General features: G+C 38.6%; 1 protein-coding gene across 3 annotated transcripts in view; it reads left to right on the top strand.

Annotated features, from left to right (window-relative positions):
• The window catches only part of RTTN (rotatin), a 180,009-nt gene extending 159,786 nt beyond the window's left edge, over window positions 1–20,223 (top strand). For 2 of the 3 annotated variants that reach the window (XM_032293725.1, XM_032293726.1), the window contains 5 exons: window positions 1,451–1,653; window positions 4,568–4,835; window positions 17,548–17,651; window positions 18,765–18,834; window positions 19,798–20,223. In XM_032293725.1, the coding sequence (XP_032149616.1) occupies window positions 1,451–1,653; window positions 4,568–4,835; window positions 17,548–17,651; window positions 18,765–18,834; window positions 19,798–19,883 (731 nt within the window). In that variant the 3' untranslated portion in view covers window positions 19,884–20,223. Of the gene's footprint in view, window positions 1–465; window positions 1,654–4,567; window positions 4,836–17,547; window positions 17,652–18,764; window positions 18,835–19,797 lie in introns of those variants that run through there. The other variant, XR_004273607.1, reaches the window with a different exon arrangement.
• Window positions 20,224–20,548: the final 325 nt, after the last annotated feature.

The following is a 20,548-nucleotide window of genomic DNA, read 5'->3' as shown; positions in this document are numbered from 1 at the left end:
AGCTGACAACTGTGGGAAGCAGAGGGAAGGCTGAAGAAGGATGTGGATTTAGGTAGGTTGGTAGACTTGATGGGAATGATGAGAAAATTCCCATTTTGAATACTTCTCCTTTCTTCATTTAGGAGAGAATACTGACCACTAGGAATGAGCAAAGACAAGGGGTAGAGGTGATGTGAGAAGAGGAGAAAGTGTGAAGTAGCTGTGTTTAGAGGAAAAAAAAACAAACACACTAGGGAAGCAAAGTAGGATTGCTGGCAGTGTTAAGTACCCATTTAAAATTTATGCTCATCAATTTAAGATTTGACTAGTTACCAAGTGTTTGTGCTTTCTTCCAACAACATTCAGCAGCCCAGTGGCTGGGGTCTAAATATCAAAGGTTATACAGAGAAGGGACTAGAACTCAAAACAATTAAGAGCCCATCTAGTTACTGCCAGATGCTGATGATGGCTTATTCTTTTGAATAGTCTGACACCTCTGGAGCTGTCCATTTCGATACCCAGCTCAGGTTGTCTCCAGTCAGCACGAAGAGATATAAACAGACCTTCAGGCTCTTGAACTTGAACTATCATTGAAGCATATGTGTACAGGATTGTCCCTGCCTTCATTCTGTGTTGCCAACTTTCTCCGTTCCTTAGGTCTGGTGGGAGTGTCTCGTTTCAGTGCATTTTCCAGCTCCACTACTGTATCTTTTGTTGGCTTACTCATCTTTTATGAGTTTCTTTTATAGAATATATTTGATTCTGATCAATTTATACTTAAGTTAGCCTCCTTGTATGAACTTTCGCAAGTCAATTATACCTTAGGTTTACGTATAATACAGTCTTATTGATTTAACATTAAAATGGATTTCTAATTAAAAAAAACTTTTTTCTCCCTCAATAAATCTCATTCAGTTGCTTAATTTCCTGAGAAACACTGGACCCTGGAAAGCCTGTAGATGCCACTGCCAGCTGCTGCCACTTCTAAACTGTGTGACCTTGAGCAACAAACTGGCTTTTCTGGGCTTCATATCTTTGTTGACCAAATATAGAAAATAGTATTTGTTCTGTCCCCCTCCCCAGGGATATTATGTTCCTTGCCGGTTATGTAAAATGAAGACATTAGACAAGTTATCTCCCATTTCTAAAATCTGTTCCTCTACACAGGCCTTTATTTAGATGTTTTCTTTAGGAACAATTAAAAACCCTAGTATACTTATTTTATTCTTTTTACAAAAATAAACCTGGTATCTTAAAGTGCTCTATTGACATAATTCGGCCCTCGGTGAGGACAGTAAATCTATGAGGTTGAATGTAGACACCAACATTAGCCTCCATTGCTAATTTGCAGTTCACAGGTTAATGGCTAAGTCATTTTGATAGACAGATATGCTTTACCACTTAGTGTATTCAAAAACTAAACAGGGAAAGGAAACTGAGAAGACATTGTGATAGGCGGTTATTTTTGAAGGTTGCAGTTCTCTTTGTTGGTCAAGTTCTGGACAGCACCCTGTTCAAGCTGCACACAGAGGAGCCCTGGGCAACTCTCTGATGCTGTGTGTCCTAAAGTTGGCTTCCCAGATGCCACTGGAGAACACCACAGTTCAGCAGATGGTTTTTATGCTTCTTTCAAACCTGGCCTTGTCTCACGACTGTAAAGGAGTAATTCAGAAGGTAAGCACTTAAACTCCCCTTCATCTCATAAAAGGCTACTCAGTGAAATAATCTTTCCAATCAAAAGTTTACAACTCAGTTTCCAGGATTAATATATTATGATTTGGAGGCATTTTATTTTAAAGGATTATGAAAGGATTAAGAGGTTCACTTTGTTTAAAGCCAGTTGATGGATGACACATGAAAGCGGACAGAAGCTAGATTAGAATCCTGTCATTTCCTTCCATTTATCTTCTTAGCATTTGGATTGTATTTTATCTTTCTTAAAAATGAGAGTTTTAGAAACATAGCTGTCTTACATTTATTGGAGATAATAAAAGTAATATATTTGGTCTTTAAACAGACCAAATTGAGCAGTAACAATTTCAGTTTAATTTCATTGACAAAATGGTTTATGAAATCACAGCCCCTCTCCCCTGTTAGACTTTAACTTCCTTATGGCATGAGAAGCAATTTTCTGAGTTCTCTAGGACTCTGGTTCCCAATCTAGACTTCTCATCACTGATTTTAACTTAAGGTAATTTAAAAGGGATGTAATGAGTTAAATAAATTCTAGTACATATGTGCAGTTAGATTCTGTATTTAGATGTGTATGCACAGACTCCCTAATTGGGAAAATCCCTTCAAATTGGAATGTAATCAGATTATATATTACTTACTAGTATTGTAATTTGAGTGCTTCTGTTTCTTTTACTTGAAGGCCAAGATAAATTGCAAAAATTGAGAGCATTTATAAGAACTGAGTCTCCTTTTCCTCTACCATTTCTTCTCCCTGAACTCCTCAGAAGATACTTTGTTATCACCACATAAATAGAAAGATAGGTCTTTCTAAGGAAGTGGAAAGATCAATCTTACCAAGAAAAGATGTTTTCAGTGGTGCATTGGTGCCAATTCCTACTAACTCATGAGTGTCATCTTAAGTCTGCAGGAATTTTATAAAAATTCCAGTTGATGTTATATTGTCTTGAAATCAGCCACAATGGGAGTATCGCACCATGTAATTTTGTGAACTCCACAAATCATGGATCTTTTGTACCCTCACTGCAATCAGTTGTTTATTTACCAGCACATGGCTGGATATTTTCTTCATCGATATGTTGTTGTATGTCATATATGTATATATATTTGAATATATTTTCTTCATATATGTATCCATATACATATATCATTTCCAAAATGAGATGTTATCTTGAACTGGCTATATGTGATTACCACTTTAAGAACGAGAGATTCTGCATATGTGAGAGCAGAGCAGGGGCAGTGCTTTCCACCACTTCCTTATAGAGCATGTTGGCGGGAAGCTAAGTGGGACGGAATGTAAGTGCCAGTCATGAGTCTGAGCTGGAGACCTGTTCTCTTTCAGCTTCCTTTGGGTTAAAGTAAATAATCTCTAAGATATGTTCCACTTCTAATCTGTTATTCTAGTGCTATACTTAAGAATATTTTGATGAAGTGTGATCAGACTCTCTTTCCAGGGACAGATTAATCGAATCTTTTTCCTCTGCTCTAATTAGGAAATGCCTGAGACTTCCTCTGTGGCGTTAAGTAATAATGAGCCCAGACACTTAACATTTATACTTCTTCATTACTCATCAATAGGACTTAGAAAGTGCAGCAGGTACTAGTGTACAATTCAGGCCCTGAAGTGTCTCGTTTTCTTTTCTGCTATGGTATACATTTCTACACATTCTACCTGGTGTAATTGTCTGAAAACATCTTTAGATGGAACAACAACAACAAAAACAAAAGGAGGGCCCGTAGCGCATTTAGATTTTAGAGCACTGACATATATCTTATCACCCTTGTCAGTCCCGAATCCAGCAAGGGTTGAATCTAAAAAATGTCAGTTCGGCTGAGAGAGGAGAAGTGGGCATGAGTGACAGACAGCACATGCAACTGAAAGTGGGCATGTAATTTTACAGTTTACTTATTGTTTGGGTAATGTTGATAATATTTCTGTAACTCATTTCATTCTCAACACTCAGAGTCCTTTGTATAAAAATGTTAAATGCATTTTATAGATTGGACGCCAACATCTTGATTTTGTTCCAGGAAAACCTAAGAGATAAACTGGAGTAGATTTAAACAGAGAGAGAAAGGAGTTATTCTGTGCAATCATAAAAGTTCAGTGATTGCCTTTCATTTCTAAAATGTCCAGCCAACTGTGGTTTCCATGCTGTCATGGGCTTCAGCTTGATACAGCACTTTTATACTTTGCATATAGATTAGTCTAGACAATAATTTATTATCTTTCATTTACTTAAGGATTTGGTGGGGTTTGTGAAAGGGGCTTTATTTGGAGGTTGAAAAGACTCTCACAGTTCCAATGATAGAGCTTTCTCATCTGTAAGCATAATAGAATGACATGTAGCCATCAAAAATTCTTATTTGTAATGGTAAGTACCTGGGGTAAAGTGAATCTAAGTTGTATCTATAGGTTTGATAAAAACAACAATACTTGTAGCTACAATGATTCAAAATACCCTCACTACTTCCAGAGCTGTTAACTAATAATCAAGACTGATTTGGATTTTTGTCTTTTTTCATTCCATAGGGTAACTTTTAATGAGTAGCAAAATTACCAGAAGGCAGATAAAAGAGAAAACTCAAAAGGACTGAAATAATCTCCAAACTGAATTATCAATTCTGAATAATTAAGAGTTAACTATAGTATACTGTATCCATCATGAGGAAAGAATTAGTGGAAATTAAAACTTGAGCACTATTTTGTTCTTACCTTTTTCACTTATACTTGGAAATAACATAGATGGAGTATTCTGAAGGTATTAGAAAGAAGGAGAAATTAATGTAAGGGAAGACTGTAGCAGAATGTTAGTTAATTGGTCACCAAGGGACTAGGATAATAATGAAAAAGACTTGAGAAGAAAATAATATTCTCTCTGTTTATCCACAGAGTAACTTCTTACAGAACTTCCTCTCTCTAGCATTGCCAAAAGGAGGAAATAAACATCTCAGTAATCTGACTATTCTTTGGTTGAAGTTACTCCTGAATATGTCATTTGGAGAAGATGGGCAGCAAATGATTCTGAGGCTTCATGGCTGTCTAGACTTACTAACAGAGATGAGCAAATACAAGCATAAGAGCAGCCCTTTATTGCCTCTTCTTATCTTTCATAATATTTGCTTCAGTCCTGCTAATAAACCCAAGATCCTGGCTAATGGTAAGTATTCACACACATGCATGTTTATATATGTGGTTATTCATAGACTGTTAAGATCAGCCCGAAATAATTTTATAAATAATTTTCTAGGCATTTATTAAGCACTCACTGTATTCAAGGCACTGTGGATGACATGGGCTCTGGGAATGAACCAGGCATTCCATGGGCTGCCTGGAGTCTCTGAGTTTAGCACATCATGTCATTCCCGTGGACATACTGGACACACGGAGGAAGAGGAGCTGTGGGCGTGGGCGCCCTGACCTTGTCTTCTGCTCCTTCTCCTCTCTCTTTGCTCTTCCTCTAACTCCCCCTCCCCTCCTCTGCATCTTCAAGCAAATGCTACCATGTGAATGAAGCCTCTCCAGAACCACATGTCAGTATTATAGCCCCCAACGCCTTCCTTCTGCCTTCTCTTTTTTCCTCTTCATTCTCTTATTTCCTTTCCTGGTTTTATTTCTCTCCATAGTATTATCGCCATCTGATAGACTGTGTGTTTCACGTATCTGTCAATTCCTAATCTTCCCACACCAGAAGGTGAACTCTTATGGGGTCAGGAGGTTTTTGTCTGCTTTGTTTGTTTATTTGTAGCACCTAGAATTGTGCCTGCAACTAGTGAGCACTCAATAAATACTTGATGATTGACAGAAATCCTAAGCAGACCGGAGAGTTCAGGGCTCGAGATTAGATGGTGCAGTTAGCCTTGCAGAGACTTCATTCTCTGAGATGTAGGACAGATGGAGGCGAGCATTGGTGAGGATTCAGAAAAAAATTGAACTGAAAAGAACTGGAAAGACCTTTTTCTGCAACCATGTGTTATCTCTAAGAGGAGTATGTCAATTTCATGGGGAGTGAGTTTTATGAGAGACATGTGTTCTAGGGAAAAACCACAAGGTGGGCTCCAGACCCCTGCACACCTGTTCTTGAATACTAACCCCAGGTTGGCATCACTCCAGCATCGCCTGGCACAGCCTTGCTGGACCCAGCTTCTTCATCTGTAAAAGAAACCCACTATTCTTGATTTGGTTAAGAATCAGTTTATAAACACACATAAAGTGCCCAGCACTGTTTCTAGTACATGCTAAATGTTTAAGATAGATTCATTCTCTTGTTCTTTCATGTTTTTCACTTCATCTTTTCTCAGAGGCATTTTTCTATGAAATCAAGAGTTTTCCAAGTGTATGCAAACGATTCTCCTTATATTTTGTGGTGTACATGGTTGTGATTCTATTTTTCTGAAAAGCCTTCTCATAATCAGCTGCTAGGTATATGATATAGAAAGGTGTTTAAAGTTCAGTTAGCTTGTACCAGACTTAACCTTACTATGGATTTTGCACTCCGCCTTCCTGTGGCTGCTGCGCTGATGCTGAGCTCTCTGTTGCCGGGCGATATACATCACTGGTTTTATTTCCATCCTCCCCCACTGTATCTGCTTCAGTCCTCACATTTGTAAAATAAGGGTAATGATAATCCCTCCTCAGGGCAGTCAGAGAGCCTGTGAAGCATCTGTGACCATTCTTGGTATGTAGCATTTACTCAGTAACATCTAATATTATTTATTCACCTTTCTTAGAATAATTTTTTTCTTTGGGGATTACTTCAATTTATTATTGAGAGTTGGAAAAAGGACCAGCTTTTTGGGAACGGAAGGAGAGAAGTCTGCGTTTTCCACTTCTAGATCCCTCTAGAATTATTTTTGGCATTTCTTTGTAGTCAGCAATGCTTTCTCTCCTTCATTAGCTTAAAGCAGATGGACACTTTGGTGAGAAGAAGCTTCCCATACTCCCACAGACTAGAGATCAGTGGGCTTTCGAGGCAGGGATAAAATAAGAGACAGCAGTGTGCAGTTGCTGTGTGGAACTATAAAGGGATGTCACAGGCTATGCCTTTCTTTCCACTTGGGGATATTTAGAGGAGGCCTTAGCCAAGTCAGCCAGCTGAAAAGTCTCCCAGGAAAGGCCGCCTGTGATCGGTAGAACCCACACAACTGGTTTAAGCAGTCAAGAGTAGAGTGTGCAGGGGAGCTTGACCTTGCTGTTAAAAATAGATCTGAGGCTGGGCACAGTGGCTCACGGCTGTAATCCCAGCACTCTGGGAGATTGTGGTGGGTGGATCATTTGAGGTCAGGAGTTTGAGACCAGCCTGACCAACATGGTGAAACCCTGCCTCTACTAAAAATACAAAATTTAGCCAGGTGTAGTGGCAGGCGCCTGTAGTCCCAGCAACTCGGGTAGCTGAGGCAGGAGAATCACTTGAACCTGGGAGGCACAGGTTGCAGTGAGCCAAGATCGCGCCACTGCACTGCAGCCTGGGCAACAGAGCAAGAGCGAGACTGCGTCTAAAAAAAAAAAAAAAAGATCTGGAACATTTCTTGTTTCTGGTAATGCCAGGCTAAGTCTCCCTTGAAAACAGCAATAACATTGTATGCTTGGCTTTTGTTGAATATCGAGGGGTGAGAGTACAGGAAGCCGTGATTCCCCAAGGTGGGGATTCTTACTGGCTTCCTGCTTGTATTAAGCTGGACCTCCAAAGAACCATTCTCTTAACAAACGGATGAGTCAGAAATAAGTTGGTTTCCCAAACGGCATGAAGGAGACTGTAAAGAGAAGAAAAAAATGTGTGAGACTGGGTATTACAGACTGCTTCTGACAGGGCTCTGCACGCACAGTTGGCCCTGAACTTGGTTTAAGGTGTCTTCGATTGAAGGTGCCTCTGGGTACTTAGAAGCAAACTGACTTGGTGATGGATAAAAGACAAGTTCATACTGGGCATCAGGGAACCTCCACAAATAATTGTTCAAAAGCACTGACCAGTACAAAGTTAGAGATAATCAAACACATTAGGAGACATGGCAACATGTAGTAAGAAACAGCAAAGGGATAAAAATATCAGCCTCTCTGCCCAGACTTTAACTATGGGAATTACAGAGCAAGGGTTTAAAAATAACTTTAATTATACCATATTTAGATAAATAAATGACAAGCTTGAAAATTTCAGGAAATGGGAAACTGACAAGTTGAAAGATTTGAAAAGAACCAAATAGAACTTTGAGAACTTTACTGTGGAATATGATAATCAGCCACATGTAGTTATTTAAATTTAAACTAATTAAAATTAAATATTCAGTTAGTCAGTTGCACTCACTACATGTGGCTAGTGGCTATCTTATTAAACAACACAGATATGAATATTTCCATTATTGTAGGAAGTTCTGTTGGACAGCGCTAATCTAGAACTTCAGTAGCCAAAATTGAAAACTTAATATACAGATGTGACAGCAAGTTAGGTATAGCAGAGGAGAGAACTTAGAGATTAGAAGATAGGTTAGAAAAATATTATCCAGAATGCAGTAGAGAAAACTAAAAAGATGAGAAAGAATTAAAAGAATCAAAGTTAAGTGACACAGCAGATATATCAAGACAATCTGTGTGACTAATGAAGTGTCCTAGAAGAATCAGAGAGGAAATATTTGAAGAGACAATGGCTAAAAACTTTAAGAACTTTTCTAAGACACTAACGTCACCATAACTGACAACTCACTGTAATTACCAACATGATATCCCTAAATTTATAATTAAACCAATTATATTAAGAAGGTAATATTCAAAGCTCATTATTTCTAATTATTTATATTTTACTACCACATATTCGCTTGAGGTTATTTAAATATTTATATGAGTGTTCAGACTTATTTGTTAAACTTAAAATTGTTTTATTGCTTTTTTCATATGCATATGAAACATGCATGTTTCACAGTAAAATTTGTTTTTTTAGAAAGTCAATCATTGCATCCTCATAAGGGCCCACCATATTATTTCTGACACACAGACACACACACACACACACACACACATAAAATACTTTATTAAAAATGCTTTAAGAGATAGCAGCTGGTTGAAGGAGTTATAAACTTATCTAGATCATAGGAATTATATATTCTGAGTGTTTGAGACAACATTTAAAAACATCACTTGATGCTACTCAGATGGAAACAAGGAAATCACCCTCCCATTTAATAAGGGGACATTTGATGATGTGCCTAATGAGTGGTACTTGCAGCCATAGTTCACATGACAAATTTTGTCTGCCAGCTACTTACATGGCTTGGTTCTGGGTAGGTTAGGATACAGGAAAACCAAAGGGCATCAGATAATACAGATGAGGTGTTCAGGGAGTCAGCTGCAGCATGCCAGAAACGTTGCTGCACCTGCCTTTCACATTGTCCTCCTTCTGCACATTTCGCGTTCACTTTATGGGGCAGCTTTTTTTGTTTACTTTTTGTTAAATATTTAAAATCCCTTAAAATAAAGAAACAAAATTGAATTACGTAGACAAAATTTTTGTTTTAATTTTGGAATCTTTCACCCAATGAGTATTTATTGAGCTCCTAAAATGTACTAGCACTGGTTGGACCAACACCAGTGAGCAGACACTGCCCTCTGACTAATACCAGTGACCAAACATGACCTGTAACGAATACCAGTGAGCAGACATTGGCCTCTAACTAATACCAGTGAGCAGACACTGCCCTCTGACTAATACCAGTGACCAGACATGACCTGTAACGAATACCAGTGAGCAGACACTGGCCTCTAACTAATACCAGTGAGCAGACACTGCCCTCTGACTAATACCAGTGAGCAGACATGACCTGTAACGAATACCAGTGAGCAGACATTGGCCTCTAACTAATACCAGTGAGCAGACACTGCCCTCTGACTAATACCAGTGAGCAGACATGACCTGTAATGAATACCAATGAGCAGACACTGTTCTCTGACCAGTACCAGTGAGCAGACACTGCCCTCTAACTAGTACCAGTGAGTGGACATGACCTATAATGAATACCAGTGAGCAGATGCTGCCCTGTAACTAGTATCAGTGAGCAGACATGACCTGTAACTAATACCAGTGAGCAGACACAGGCCTCTAACTAGTACCAGTGAGCAGACGCTGCCCTCTAACTAATGCCAGTGAGCAGACGTGGCCCTTTAACGAGTACCAGTGAGCAGACACTGCCTTCTAACTAATACCAGTGAGCAGACACTGCTCTCTAACTAATAGCAGTGAGCAGACACTGCACTCACAGACCCTGCCCTTGAACAGGTTACAGTTTAAATACATGTATTTTGGGAGTGGCAAATAAATATATATAGAAAGAATTCCCAATAACAAGTGTTTCACCCTTAAGAATGTAACACATTCTTGAAATCATAAAATATAGAAAATAAATAATTTGGTAAAATTTAATGATACTTAAAATATGTAATAGGTTCACATTTGGTCCAAAACACCCTGACAGTTTTCTTGGAACTAGACTTCTGGGAATCTTCACTTAGTGTGCAGAATGCCGCAGATAATTAGTGAGTCTTGATTTCCTACTCTGGCTCACTTTGCAAAAAGAGCGTGTCTTGTGGGTTGATATACCTTTAAATCACTTTTTCCTCTGACACATGGACAAACCCACAAATTTCTCTAAAATGTTTAGTCATTTTTTGTATTTGTTATTCTTTTATTAAGATAACTAAATGCTTAAAGGAATTTTGTGAATTTGTCTTCCTGTCCCTTGATTTATTTTTCTTTTTTTTTCTTTTATTATACTTAAGTTCTGGGATACACGTGCAGAACGTGCAGGTTTGTTACATAGGTATACACGTGCCATGGTGGTTTGCTGCACCCTTCAACCCGTCATCTACATTAGGTATTTGTCCTAATGCTATCCCTCCCATAGCACCCCACCCTCTGACAGGCTCCTCTGTATGATGTTCCCCTTTTGTGTCCGTTTGTTCTCATTGTTCAACTCCCACTTATGGGTGAGAACATGCGGTGTTTGGTTTTCTGTTACTGTGTTAGTTTGCTGAGAATGATGGTTTCCGTATTCATCCATGTCCTTGTAAAGGACATGAACTCATGCTTCTTTGTGGCTGCATGGTATTCCATAGTGTATATGTGCCACATTTTCTTTATCCAGTCTATCATTGATGGGCATTTGGGTTGGTTCCAAGTCTTTGCTATTGTGAATAGTGCTGCAGTAAACATACATGTATCTTGATAGTAGAATGATTTATAATCCTTTGAGAGTGTGTGTGTGTGTGTGTGTGTGTGTGTGTGTGTGTGTGTGTATCTCCAGTAATGGGATTGCTCGGTCAAATGGTAATTCTAGATCCTTGAGGAATTGCCACACTGTCTTCCACAATGGTTGAACTAATTTACACTCCCACCAACAGTGTAAAAGTATTCCTATTTCTCCACATCCTCTCTAGCATCTTTTGTTTCCTGACATTTTAATGATCACCATTTTAACTGGTGTGAGATGGTTTCTCATTGTGGTTTTGATTTGCATGTCTCTAATGACCAGTGATGATGAGCTTTTTTTCATATGTTTGTTGGCCACATAAATGTCTTTTGAGAAGTATCTGTTCATAGCCTTCACTCACTTTTTGATGGAGTTGTTTGGTTTTTTTCTTGTAAATTTGTTTAAATTCCTTGTAAATTCTGGGTATTAGCCCTTTGTCAGATGGATAGATTGCAAAAGTTTCTCCCATTGTGTAGGTTGCCGGTTCACTTTGATGATAGTTTCTTTTGCTGTGTAGAAGCTCTTTAATTAGATCCCATTTGTCAGTTTTGGCTTTTGTTGCCATTGCTTTGGTGTTTTAGTCATGAAGTCGTTGCCCATGCCTATGTCCTAATGGTACTGCCTAGGTTTTCTTCCAGGATTTTTATGGTTTTAGGTATTATATTTAAGTCTTTAATTCATCTTGAATTAATTTTTGTATAAGGTGTAAGGATGGGGATCCACTTTCAGTTTTCTGTATATGGCTAGCCAGTTTTCCCAACACCATTTATTAAATAGGGAATCCTTTCCCCTTTGCTTGTTTTTGTCAGGTTTATCAAAGATCAGATGGCTGTAGATGTGTGGCATTAATTCTGAGGCCTGTTTTTTGTTCCATTGGTCTATGTATCTGTTTTGGTACCAGTACCATGCTGTTTTGATTACTGTAGGCTTGTGTAGTTTGAAGTCAGGAACCATGATGCATCCAGCTTTGTTCTTTTTGCTTAGGATGGTCTTGGCTATATGGGCTCTTTTTTGGTTCCATATGAAATTTAAAGTAATTTTTTCTAATTCTTTGAAGAAAGTCAATCGTAGCTTAATGGGGATAGCATTGAATCTATAAATTACTTTGGGCAGTATGGCCATGTTTGCGATATTGATCCTTCCTATCCATGAGCATGGAATGTTTTTCCATTTTTTTGTGTCTTCTGTTATATCCTTGAACAGCAGTTTGTAGTTCTCCTTGAAGAGGTCTTTCACGTCCCTTGTAAGTTGTATTCCTAGGTACTTTATTCTCTTTGTGGCAGTTGTGATTGGGAGTTCACTCATGATTTGGCTCTCTGTTTGTCTATTATTGATGTTAGGAATGCTTGCGATTTTTGCACACTGATTTTGTATCTTGAGACTTTACTGAAGCTGCATATCAGCTTAAGGAGATTTTGGGCTGAGACAGTGGGGTTTTCAAAATCTACAATCATGTCATATGCGAACAGGGACAATTTAACTTACTCTCTTCCTATTTGAATACCCTTTATTTCTTTCTCTTGTCTGATTGCCCTGGCCAGAACTTCTAATACTATGTTGAATAGGAGTGGTAAAAGAGGACATCCTTGTTTTGTGCCAGTATTCAGAGGGAATGCTCCCAGCTTTTGCCCATTCAGTATGTTATTGGCTGTGGTTTTGTCATAAATAGCTCTTATTATTTGGAGATACATTCCATCAGTACCTAGTTTATTGAGAGTTTTTAACATGAAGGAATGTTGAATTTTATTGAAGGCCTTCTCTGCATCTATTGAGATAATCATGTGGTTTTTGTCATTGGTTCTGTTTATGTGATGGATTACGTTTATTGATTTGTGTACATTGAACCAGCCTTGCATCCCAGGGATGAAGCCGACTTGATTGTGGTAGATAAGCTTTTTGATGTGCTGCTGGATTTGGTTTGCTAGTATTTTATTGAAGATTTCACATTAATGCCCATCAGGAATATTGGCCTGAAATTTTCTTTTTTTGTTGTGTCTCTGCCAGATTTTGCTATCAGGATAATGAGGTAGGGAGGAGTCCCTCTTTTTCTGTTGCTTGGAATAGTTTCAAAAGGAATGACACCAGTTCCTCTTCGTACCTCTGGTAGAATTTGGCTGTGAATCCATCTGGCCCTGGGCTTTTTTTGATTGGTAGGCTATTCCTGCTTCAATTTCAGAACTTGTTATTGGTCTATTCGGAGACTTGACTTTTTCCTGGTTTAGTCTTGGGAGGGTGTATGTGTCCAGGAATTTATCCATTTCTTCTAGATTTTCTAGTTTATTTGCATAGAGATGTTTATAGTGTTCTCTGGTGGTAGTTTGTATTTCTGTGGGATCAGTGGTGAACTACCCTTTATCATTTTTTATTGTATCTATTTGATTCTTCATGCTTTTCTTCTTTATTATTCTGGTTAGTGGTCTGTTTTGTTAATCTTTTCAAAAAACTAAATCCTGGATTCATTGATTTTTTTTTTTTTTTAGGGTTTTTCATGTTTCTGTCTCCTTCAGCTCTGCTCTAATCTTGGTTATTTCTTGTCTTCTGCTAGCTTTTGAATTTGTTTTTGCTTCTCTAGTTCTTTTAATTGTGATGTTAGGGTGTCAATTTTAGATCTTTCCCGCTTTCTTCTGTGGGCATTTTAGTGCTGTGAATTTCCCTCTAAACACTGCTTTAGCTGTGTCCCAGAGATTCTGGTATGTTGTGACTTGTTCTCATTGGTTTTAAAGAACTTCTTGATTTCTGCCTTAATTTGGTTATTTACCCAGTAATCATGCAGGAGCAGGTTATTCAGTTTCCATGTAGTTGTGTGGTTTTGAGTGCGCTTTTTAATCCTGAGTTCTAGTTTGATTGCACTGTGGTCTGTGAGACTGTTGTGATTTCTGTTCTTTTGCATTTGCTAAGGAGTGTTTTACTTCCAATTATGTGGTCAATTTTAGAATAAGTGTAATGTGGCGCTGAGAAGAATGTATATTCTGTTAATTTGGGGTGAAGAGTTCTGTAGATGTCTATTAAGTCTGCGTGGTCCAGAGCTGAGTTCAAGTCCTGAATATCCTTGTTAATTTTCCATCTTATTGATCTAATATTGACAATGGAGTCTTAAAGTCTCCCCCTATGATTGTTTGGGAGTCTATGTCTCTTTGTAGATTTCTGAGAACTTGCTTTATGACTCTGGGTGCTCCTATATTGGGTGCGTATATATTTAGGATAGTCAGCTCCTCTTGTTGCATTGATCCCTTTACCATTATGTAATACCCTTCTTTGTCTTTTTTGATCTTTGTTGGTTTAAAATCTGTTTTATCAGACACTAAGATCAAAACCCCTGTTTTTTGTTTGTTTGTTGTTTTACTTTCCATTTGCCTGGTAAATCTTTCTCCATCCCTTTATTTTGCACCCATGTGTGTTTTTGCACATGAGATGGGTCTCCTGAATACAGCACACCAATGGGTCTTGACTCTTTATCCAACTTGCCAGTCTGTGTCTTTTAATTTAAGGTATTTAGCCTGTTAACTTTAAGGTTAATATTGCTATGTGTGAATGTCATCCTGTCATTATGATGCTAGCTGGTTATTTTGCCCATTTGTTGATACAGTTTTTTCATAGTGTTGATGGTCTTTACAATTTGGTACGTTTTTGCAGTGGTTGGTACTGGTGTTTCCTTTCCATATTTAGACCTCCTTCAGGAGTTCTTGTAAGGCAGGCCTGGTGGTGACAAAATCTCTCAGCATTTGCTTGTCTGTAAAGGATTTTATTTCTCCTTCACTTATGAAGCTTAGTTTGGCTGGATATGAAATTCTGGGTTGAAAATTCTTTTCTTGTGGCAGGTGTGGTGGCTCATGCCTATAATCTCAACACTTTGAGAGGCCGAGGTGGGTGGATCACAAGGTCTGGAGTTCAAGACCAGCCTGGCAAATATGGAAACCCCGTCTCTACTAAAAATACAAAAAGTTAGCTGATCATGGTGGCTAACCAGCTGTAGTCCCAGCTATTTGAGAGTCTGAGTCAGAAGAATTACTTGAACCAGGAGGCTGAGGTTGCAGTGTGCCAAAATCATGCCAGTGCACTCCAGCCAGGGGGACAGACTGAGACTCCATCTCAAAAAAAAAAAAAAAAAATTCTTTTCTTTAAGAATGTTGAATGTTGGCCCCATTCTCCTCTGGCTTTTAGGGTTTCTACAGAAAGATCCTCTGTTAGTCTGATGGACGTCCCTTTGTGGGTATTCAACCCTTCTCTCTGGCTGTCCTTAACATTTTTTCCTTCATTTCAACCTTGTTAAATCTGACGAGTACGTGTCTCACAGTTGCTCTTCTCAAGGAGTATCTTTGTGGTCGTCTCTGCATTTCCTGAATTTGAATGTTGGCTTGTCTTGCTAGGTTGGGGAAGTTCTCCTGGATAATATCTTGAAGAGTGTTTTTTAACTTGGTTCCATTCTCCCCATTACTTTCAGGCACACCAATCAAATGTAGGTTTGGTATTTTTTCCATATAGTCCCATATTTCTTGGAGACTTTGTTCCTTTTCGTTTTTTTTTCTTTAATCTTGTCTTCATGCTTTATTTCATTAAGTTGATCTTCAATCGCTGATATCCTTTGTTCCGCTTGATTGATTTAGCTATTGATACTTGTGCATGCTTCACGAAGCTCTCGTGCTGTGTTTTCTAGCTCCATCAGGTCATTTATGTTCTTCTCTAAACTGGTTATTCTAGTTAGCAATATCTCTAGTCTTTTTCAAGATTCTTAGCTTCCTTGCATTGGGTTAGAACATGCTCCTCTACCTTGGAGGAGTTTTTTATTACCCATCTTCTGAAGCCTACTTCTGTAAGTTCGTCAAACTCATTCGCCATCCAGTTTTGTTCTCCTGCTGGTGAGGACTTGTGTTCCTTTGGAGGAGAAGAGGCATTCTGGTTTTTGCCATTTTCAGTGTTTTAGCACTGATTTTTTCTCATCTTTGTGAATTTATCTGCCTTTGGTCTTTGATGTTGGTAACCATCAGATGAGGTTTTTGTATGGACATCCTTTTTGTTGATGTTGATGCTATTTCTTTCTGTTTGTTAGCTTTCATTCTATCAGTCAGGCCCCTTTGCAGCAGGTCTGCTGGAATTGTCTGGAAATCCACTTTAGACCCTGTTTTCCTGGGTATCACCAGCAGAGGTTGCAGAACAGCAAATATTGCTGCCTGCTCCTTCCTCTGGAAGCTTCACCCAGAGGGGGCACCCACTAGATGCCAGCTGGAGCTCTCTTATATGAGGTGTCTGTGGACCCCTGCTGGGAGGTATGTCCCAGTCAGGAGGCCCAGAGGTCAGGGACTCACTTGAAGAGGCAGTCTGCCTCTTAGCAGAGCTCGAGCACTGTGCTGGGAGATCTGCTGCTCTCTTCAGAGCTGATACGCAGGAACATTTAAGTTCGCTGAAGCTGCCCACAGCCACCCTTTGCCCGAGGTGATCTGTCCCAGGGAGATGGGAGTTTTATCAATAAGCCTGTGACTGGGACTACTGCTTTTCTCTCAGAGATGTCTTGCCCAGAGAGGAGGACTTTAGAGAGGCAGTCTGACTACAGTGGCTTTGCCAAGCTGCGACTTCAGACTGCAATGCTGTCAGTAAGAATTTCAACCCAGTGGATCTTAGCTTGTTGGGCTCTGTGGGGGTGGGGATGTGATCTGCTGAGCTAGAACACTTGGCTCCCTGGCTTCAGCCCCCTTTTCAGAGGAGTGAAACGTCTGTCTCACTGGCATTCCGGGTACCACTAGGGTTTGGAAAAAAAACAAAAAAACACCTTCAGCTGGTTCAGTGTCTGCCCAAACAGCTGCCTAGCTTTGTGCTTGAAACCCAGGGCCCTGGTAGTGTAGGCACCTGAGGGAATCTCCTGGTCTACAGGTGTGAAGACTGTGGGAAAAATGTAGTATCTGGGCTGGAATGCACCATTACTCACGGCACCGTCCCTTATGGCCTCCCTTGACTAGGGGAGGGAGTTCCTTGATCTTTTGCACTTCCCAGGTAAGGCAACACTCACCCTGCCTTCAGCTTGCCCACTGTGGGCTGCACCCACTGTCTAACCAGTCCCGATGAGATAAGCTGGGTACCTCAGCTGGAAATGCTGAAATCACCCGCCTTCTGCATTGATCTTGATGGGAGCTGCAGACTGGAGCTGTTCCTATTCAGCCATCTTGCCAACCACCCTAGTCATTTTTTAAAAAGATCAACCAGTATGATATTTGATTTTTGTTTTTATATAGTAGCTCATTCTATTGATATGTTTGTATATAGTCTTTATAATTTATCATGAAAGCAGATTTGTTTTTCTGCCTGCCAAAATGTTAGCTATAATTGAATGATTCATTAATATAACTAATTGTATACTTATTTTTACACACTTGTGGTCTTTAAGTGAATGTTCCTTTTGTTGAATTCAGGCCAAAAAGTGGGGAAGCTTCAGTGTCTTTGACCCATCTATGCCTGACATGAAAACAATGTTCTGAGGTGTTCTCCCATGTATCACGTGGCATAAAAGACTAGTTTTGCAGTAGTCTAGTGATACCAACTCTGTGTATTGTTCTAATGGAAAAAGAGGGAGGTGTCTGACTAGTCCAAGATAAGACTATAGTGCAGTGTCTGGGACTGAACTGTTTTTTAATATATGTTTATTTTTAGAAAAAGTCATTACTGTCCTAGCTGCCTGTTTGGAAAGTGAGAATCAAAATGCTCAGAGGATTGGAGCAGCTGCGCTTTGGGCTCTGATTTACAATTATCAGAAGGTCAGTTTTAAAAATCATTGTTACACCTAGGGAGCAAACAACCAGGTCTACACTCTTAGGATACATCCAAAGATGTCAGAAGAGTTATAGCAAAAGAAAAAAGAAATTAAGTCAAAGACTCGTGTTCCCTTTGCTCATTCATATAATTAGTAAAACATCAGTTGAAATCTTTTTATTTAATCATTTCAACAGAATGTTTCAGTTCAGAAGAGAATCTCTGAACTGAGTTTTTCCTCTTAATTTAAATTGATTTACTGTATTGTTGGAATTTTAGTATAGATTGTTTCTTCTAAAAGTTGTATCAAGGGAAAACACATCTTAGAGTAAAACTGAGTAAGAAAAGTTTTATCCAATTGTATAATTCCCCTCTCTCTAGCTCAGTTCTTTTAAGACTGCAGCACAAAGCCTGCTCGAGAAAAGAGCAGGCCACGTGGAGACTTGTGTTCTACTTTTTCTCTGGCCTTTGGACTTCTGTTTTATTGCAGACATCTCATTCCCAAGAGAAATACCCATAAGTATCTAGTGATTAAATAATAGCCAAATGACAGTGTTAGGATAGACAGCCATCCTAAAACGGTGTTCTCTCAGCTGACTATCTCTGCCTGGGCTAGTTTTCTCCCTGTTTGCCAGAGTCATGTACACAAGGACAGAGGCTGTTGCTGCCATCCTCACCTGGGTATCCCCAGAGCTTAGCACAGGATTTCACACTTTGTAGTCATTCCATAAACATTTGTTGGCCAACTGGTAATATTTGGTATACACGATCAGAAATCTGAGGCGCGAGGGACTATGAAATACGGAAACCAAGGCTGACTAGTTGAAAATAGCAAATTGAGATTGGGGGAGAAGGAATAAAAGGGAAGAGAAGAAAGAAAATGGGACAATAGAGAAACAAGTTAGATAAGAGGATATAGGCAAGACTTCAGAATGTGCAAGGGGATTGGCACAATAGGATGTATTATATGTACTAAGATGGAATTCTCTAGTTATATCATTATAGTTCATCATACGCTATTTAATACTCTAGCAATGGGCAGAAGTAGTGTTTTGCTATCATGATCCTGAATACATGGCAATAAACCTAATTAATGAATTGTTCTATATTATCTCTAGGCAAAAGCAGCTTTGAAAAGTCCATCAGTAAAAAGAAGAGTGGATGAAGCATATTCCTTAGCAAAGAAAAGTAAGTTTCAATAAGAAAGAGATTATAGTTAAACTTGGAAGCTATTAAGTGAATTCTCTGATGAATGAGATATTTGGACAGACCACAGCAAAATGGCATTGTAAAATGTGCCAGTATTCGGTTTGTACTTCAATTATATCATTTTAAAAAATAATAAAATAGATAGATGAAGGTTTAAGATGGGATCATTTCTTCAAATGCATCTATGAACTTCCTCGTATTTTTGTACTACATTTTCTTTGCCAACAGTGACTGTTGTGCTGAAGTATGTTCTTAGTGATAAGAACTGGCCCAATTAGAATTAACTGTGAGCAAAAAACGGGGATCTAACATCAGGGAGCTGGAAGACAGTCTTTCATGATCCTATTACCCATATATCCATGTTTCCCTGTGATCTGGTCACCATACTAGAAAGGGTTTTCTTTTCAAAGCACATTACTCATTTTTAGCAACACCAAATTTCAGTGAGCATTGTTCTCTGAACACTTTTTATGATAAAACACTGAACTGTATCTTTCCTGTACCATAATATATCTGTTGGTTATTTGTGTTTTTATAGTCTGATTTTTTTTGTAAGCAGGGGAGGTTTCAGTTTGTTTTAGCTGTGACCATGAATTTCTGGAGCTAATGAATAACTGAGTTAAAGTTTATGCTTTAGAAAGGATGCTCCATAAAAAAAGAGTAATGTCATTCATTTGGAATTATAGTTAATGGTATCCATTATGTGGGAGTACTTTTTAAAAATACTCTTTGGGTAAACTGTTAATTTTAAAAATGTATTAATTTTGGAACTTGTTCATTTTTTAAAAATACAAAATACTCTGGAATGCTATCACATCAAGAACTTAAGTAGAACTTTATATATAAATCCTGTTCATATATATTTGTTTATGTGTGTGCCTCTTAAGGATAGTACCAAGCTTAATAAACTAGTATTTGTATACTCTTATTTTTCTATCTCAGCTTTCCCAAATTCAGAAGAAAACCCTCTAAATGCCTATTATTTGAAATGTCTTGAAAACCTCGTGCAGCTTCTTAACTCTTCCTGAGTGCCCTGAGATGCTACACCTTGAAACTGACAGCCACCAACGGGGGAGCTAAAGTTGAAGCCAGCTGTGTGTAGCAGCTGTTACCTGAAGACATGCTACCTCTCTACAGTGTCGATCCCCCTCTTTCCCGTGACAGATAGAACTGGTGATACTCCAGCACTATCCAGTCATGGCAGCTCTCCAGAAGTAATAGCAGCTGACAACTTCCTATGCCTTTTCCTTTCTGTCGAAAAGGCATAGAAAGCTCTGGGAACATAAACATTTTTACCCTTTTCTATACCATTTATTTTGTAAAAATCCTATTTAACAGTTATTTAATAAAACAATATTTTTAGAAACTGAAAATTGACTAATAATTGCTGCTTACAGACTTTTATCAGTCTCATGAATATTAATTTTAGGAGTTGAAAGAAGGCATGTGTCCTCTTTTTTTCTTTTTTTAAATTTTTATTTTAATTTCTATAAAATTTGGCTCTGTCGGTACAAATGCTTGTTTTCAAAACTTTCTGTTATCCAGAGCATCCACACTGAGAAAGGGACATGTGTAAGTGTGTACGATTTGTAGGTAGCTTTCTTATGCAAGTTTTTAGTGATGTTATCTTCTTTCTAGATGACTTGTAAACCATTACATTTATAATCTTCACCTTTGGCTTCTGCAAGGCTAT

This window comes from Sapajus apella, unplaced genomic scaffold, assembly GCF_009761245.1.
Source record: "Sapajus apella isolate SASKATOON/1434 unplaced genomic scaffold, GSC_monkey_1.0 scaffold30, whole genome shotgun sequence".
NCBI lineage: Eukaryota > Metazoa > Chordata > Mammalia > Primates > Cebidae > Sapajus > Sapajus apella.
The sequence above is the reverse complement of the archived record's forward strand: the minus strand, read 5'-3'. Positions and strand labels throughout refer to the sequence as shown.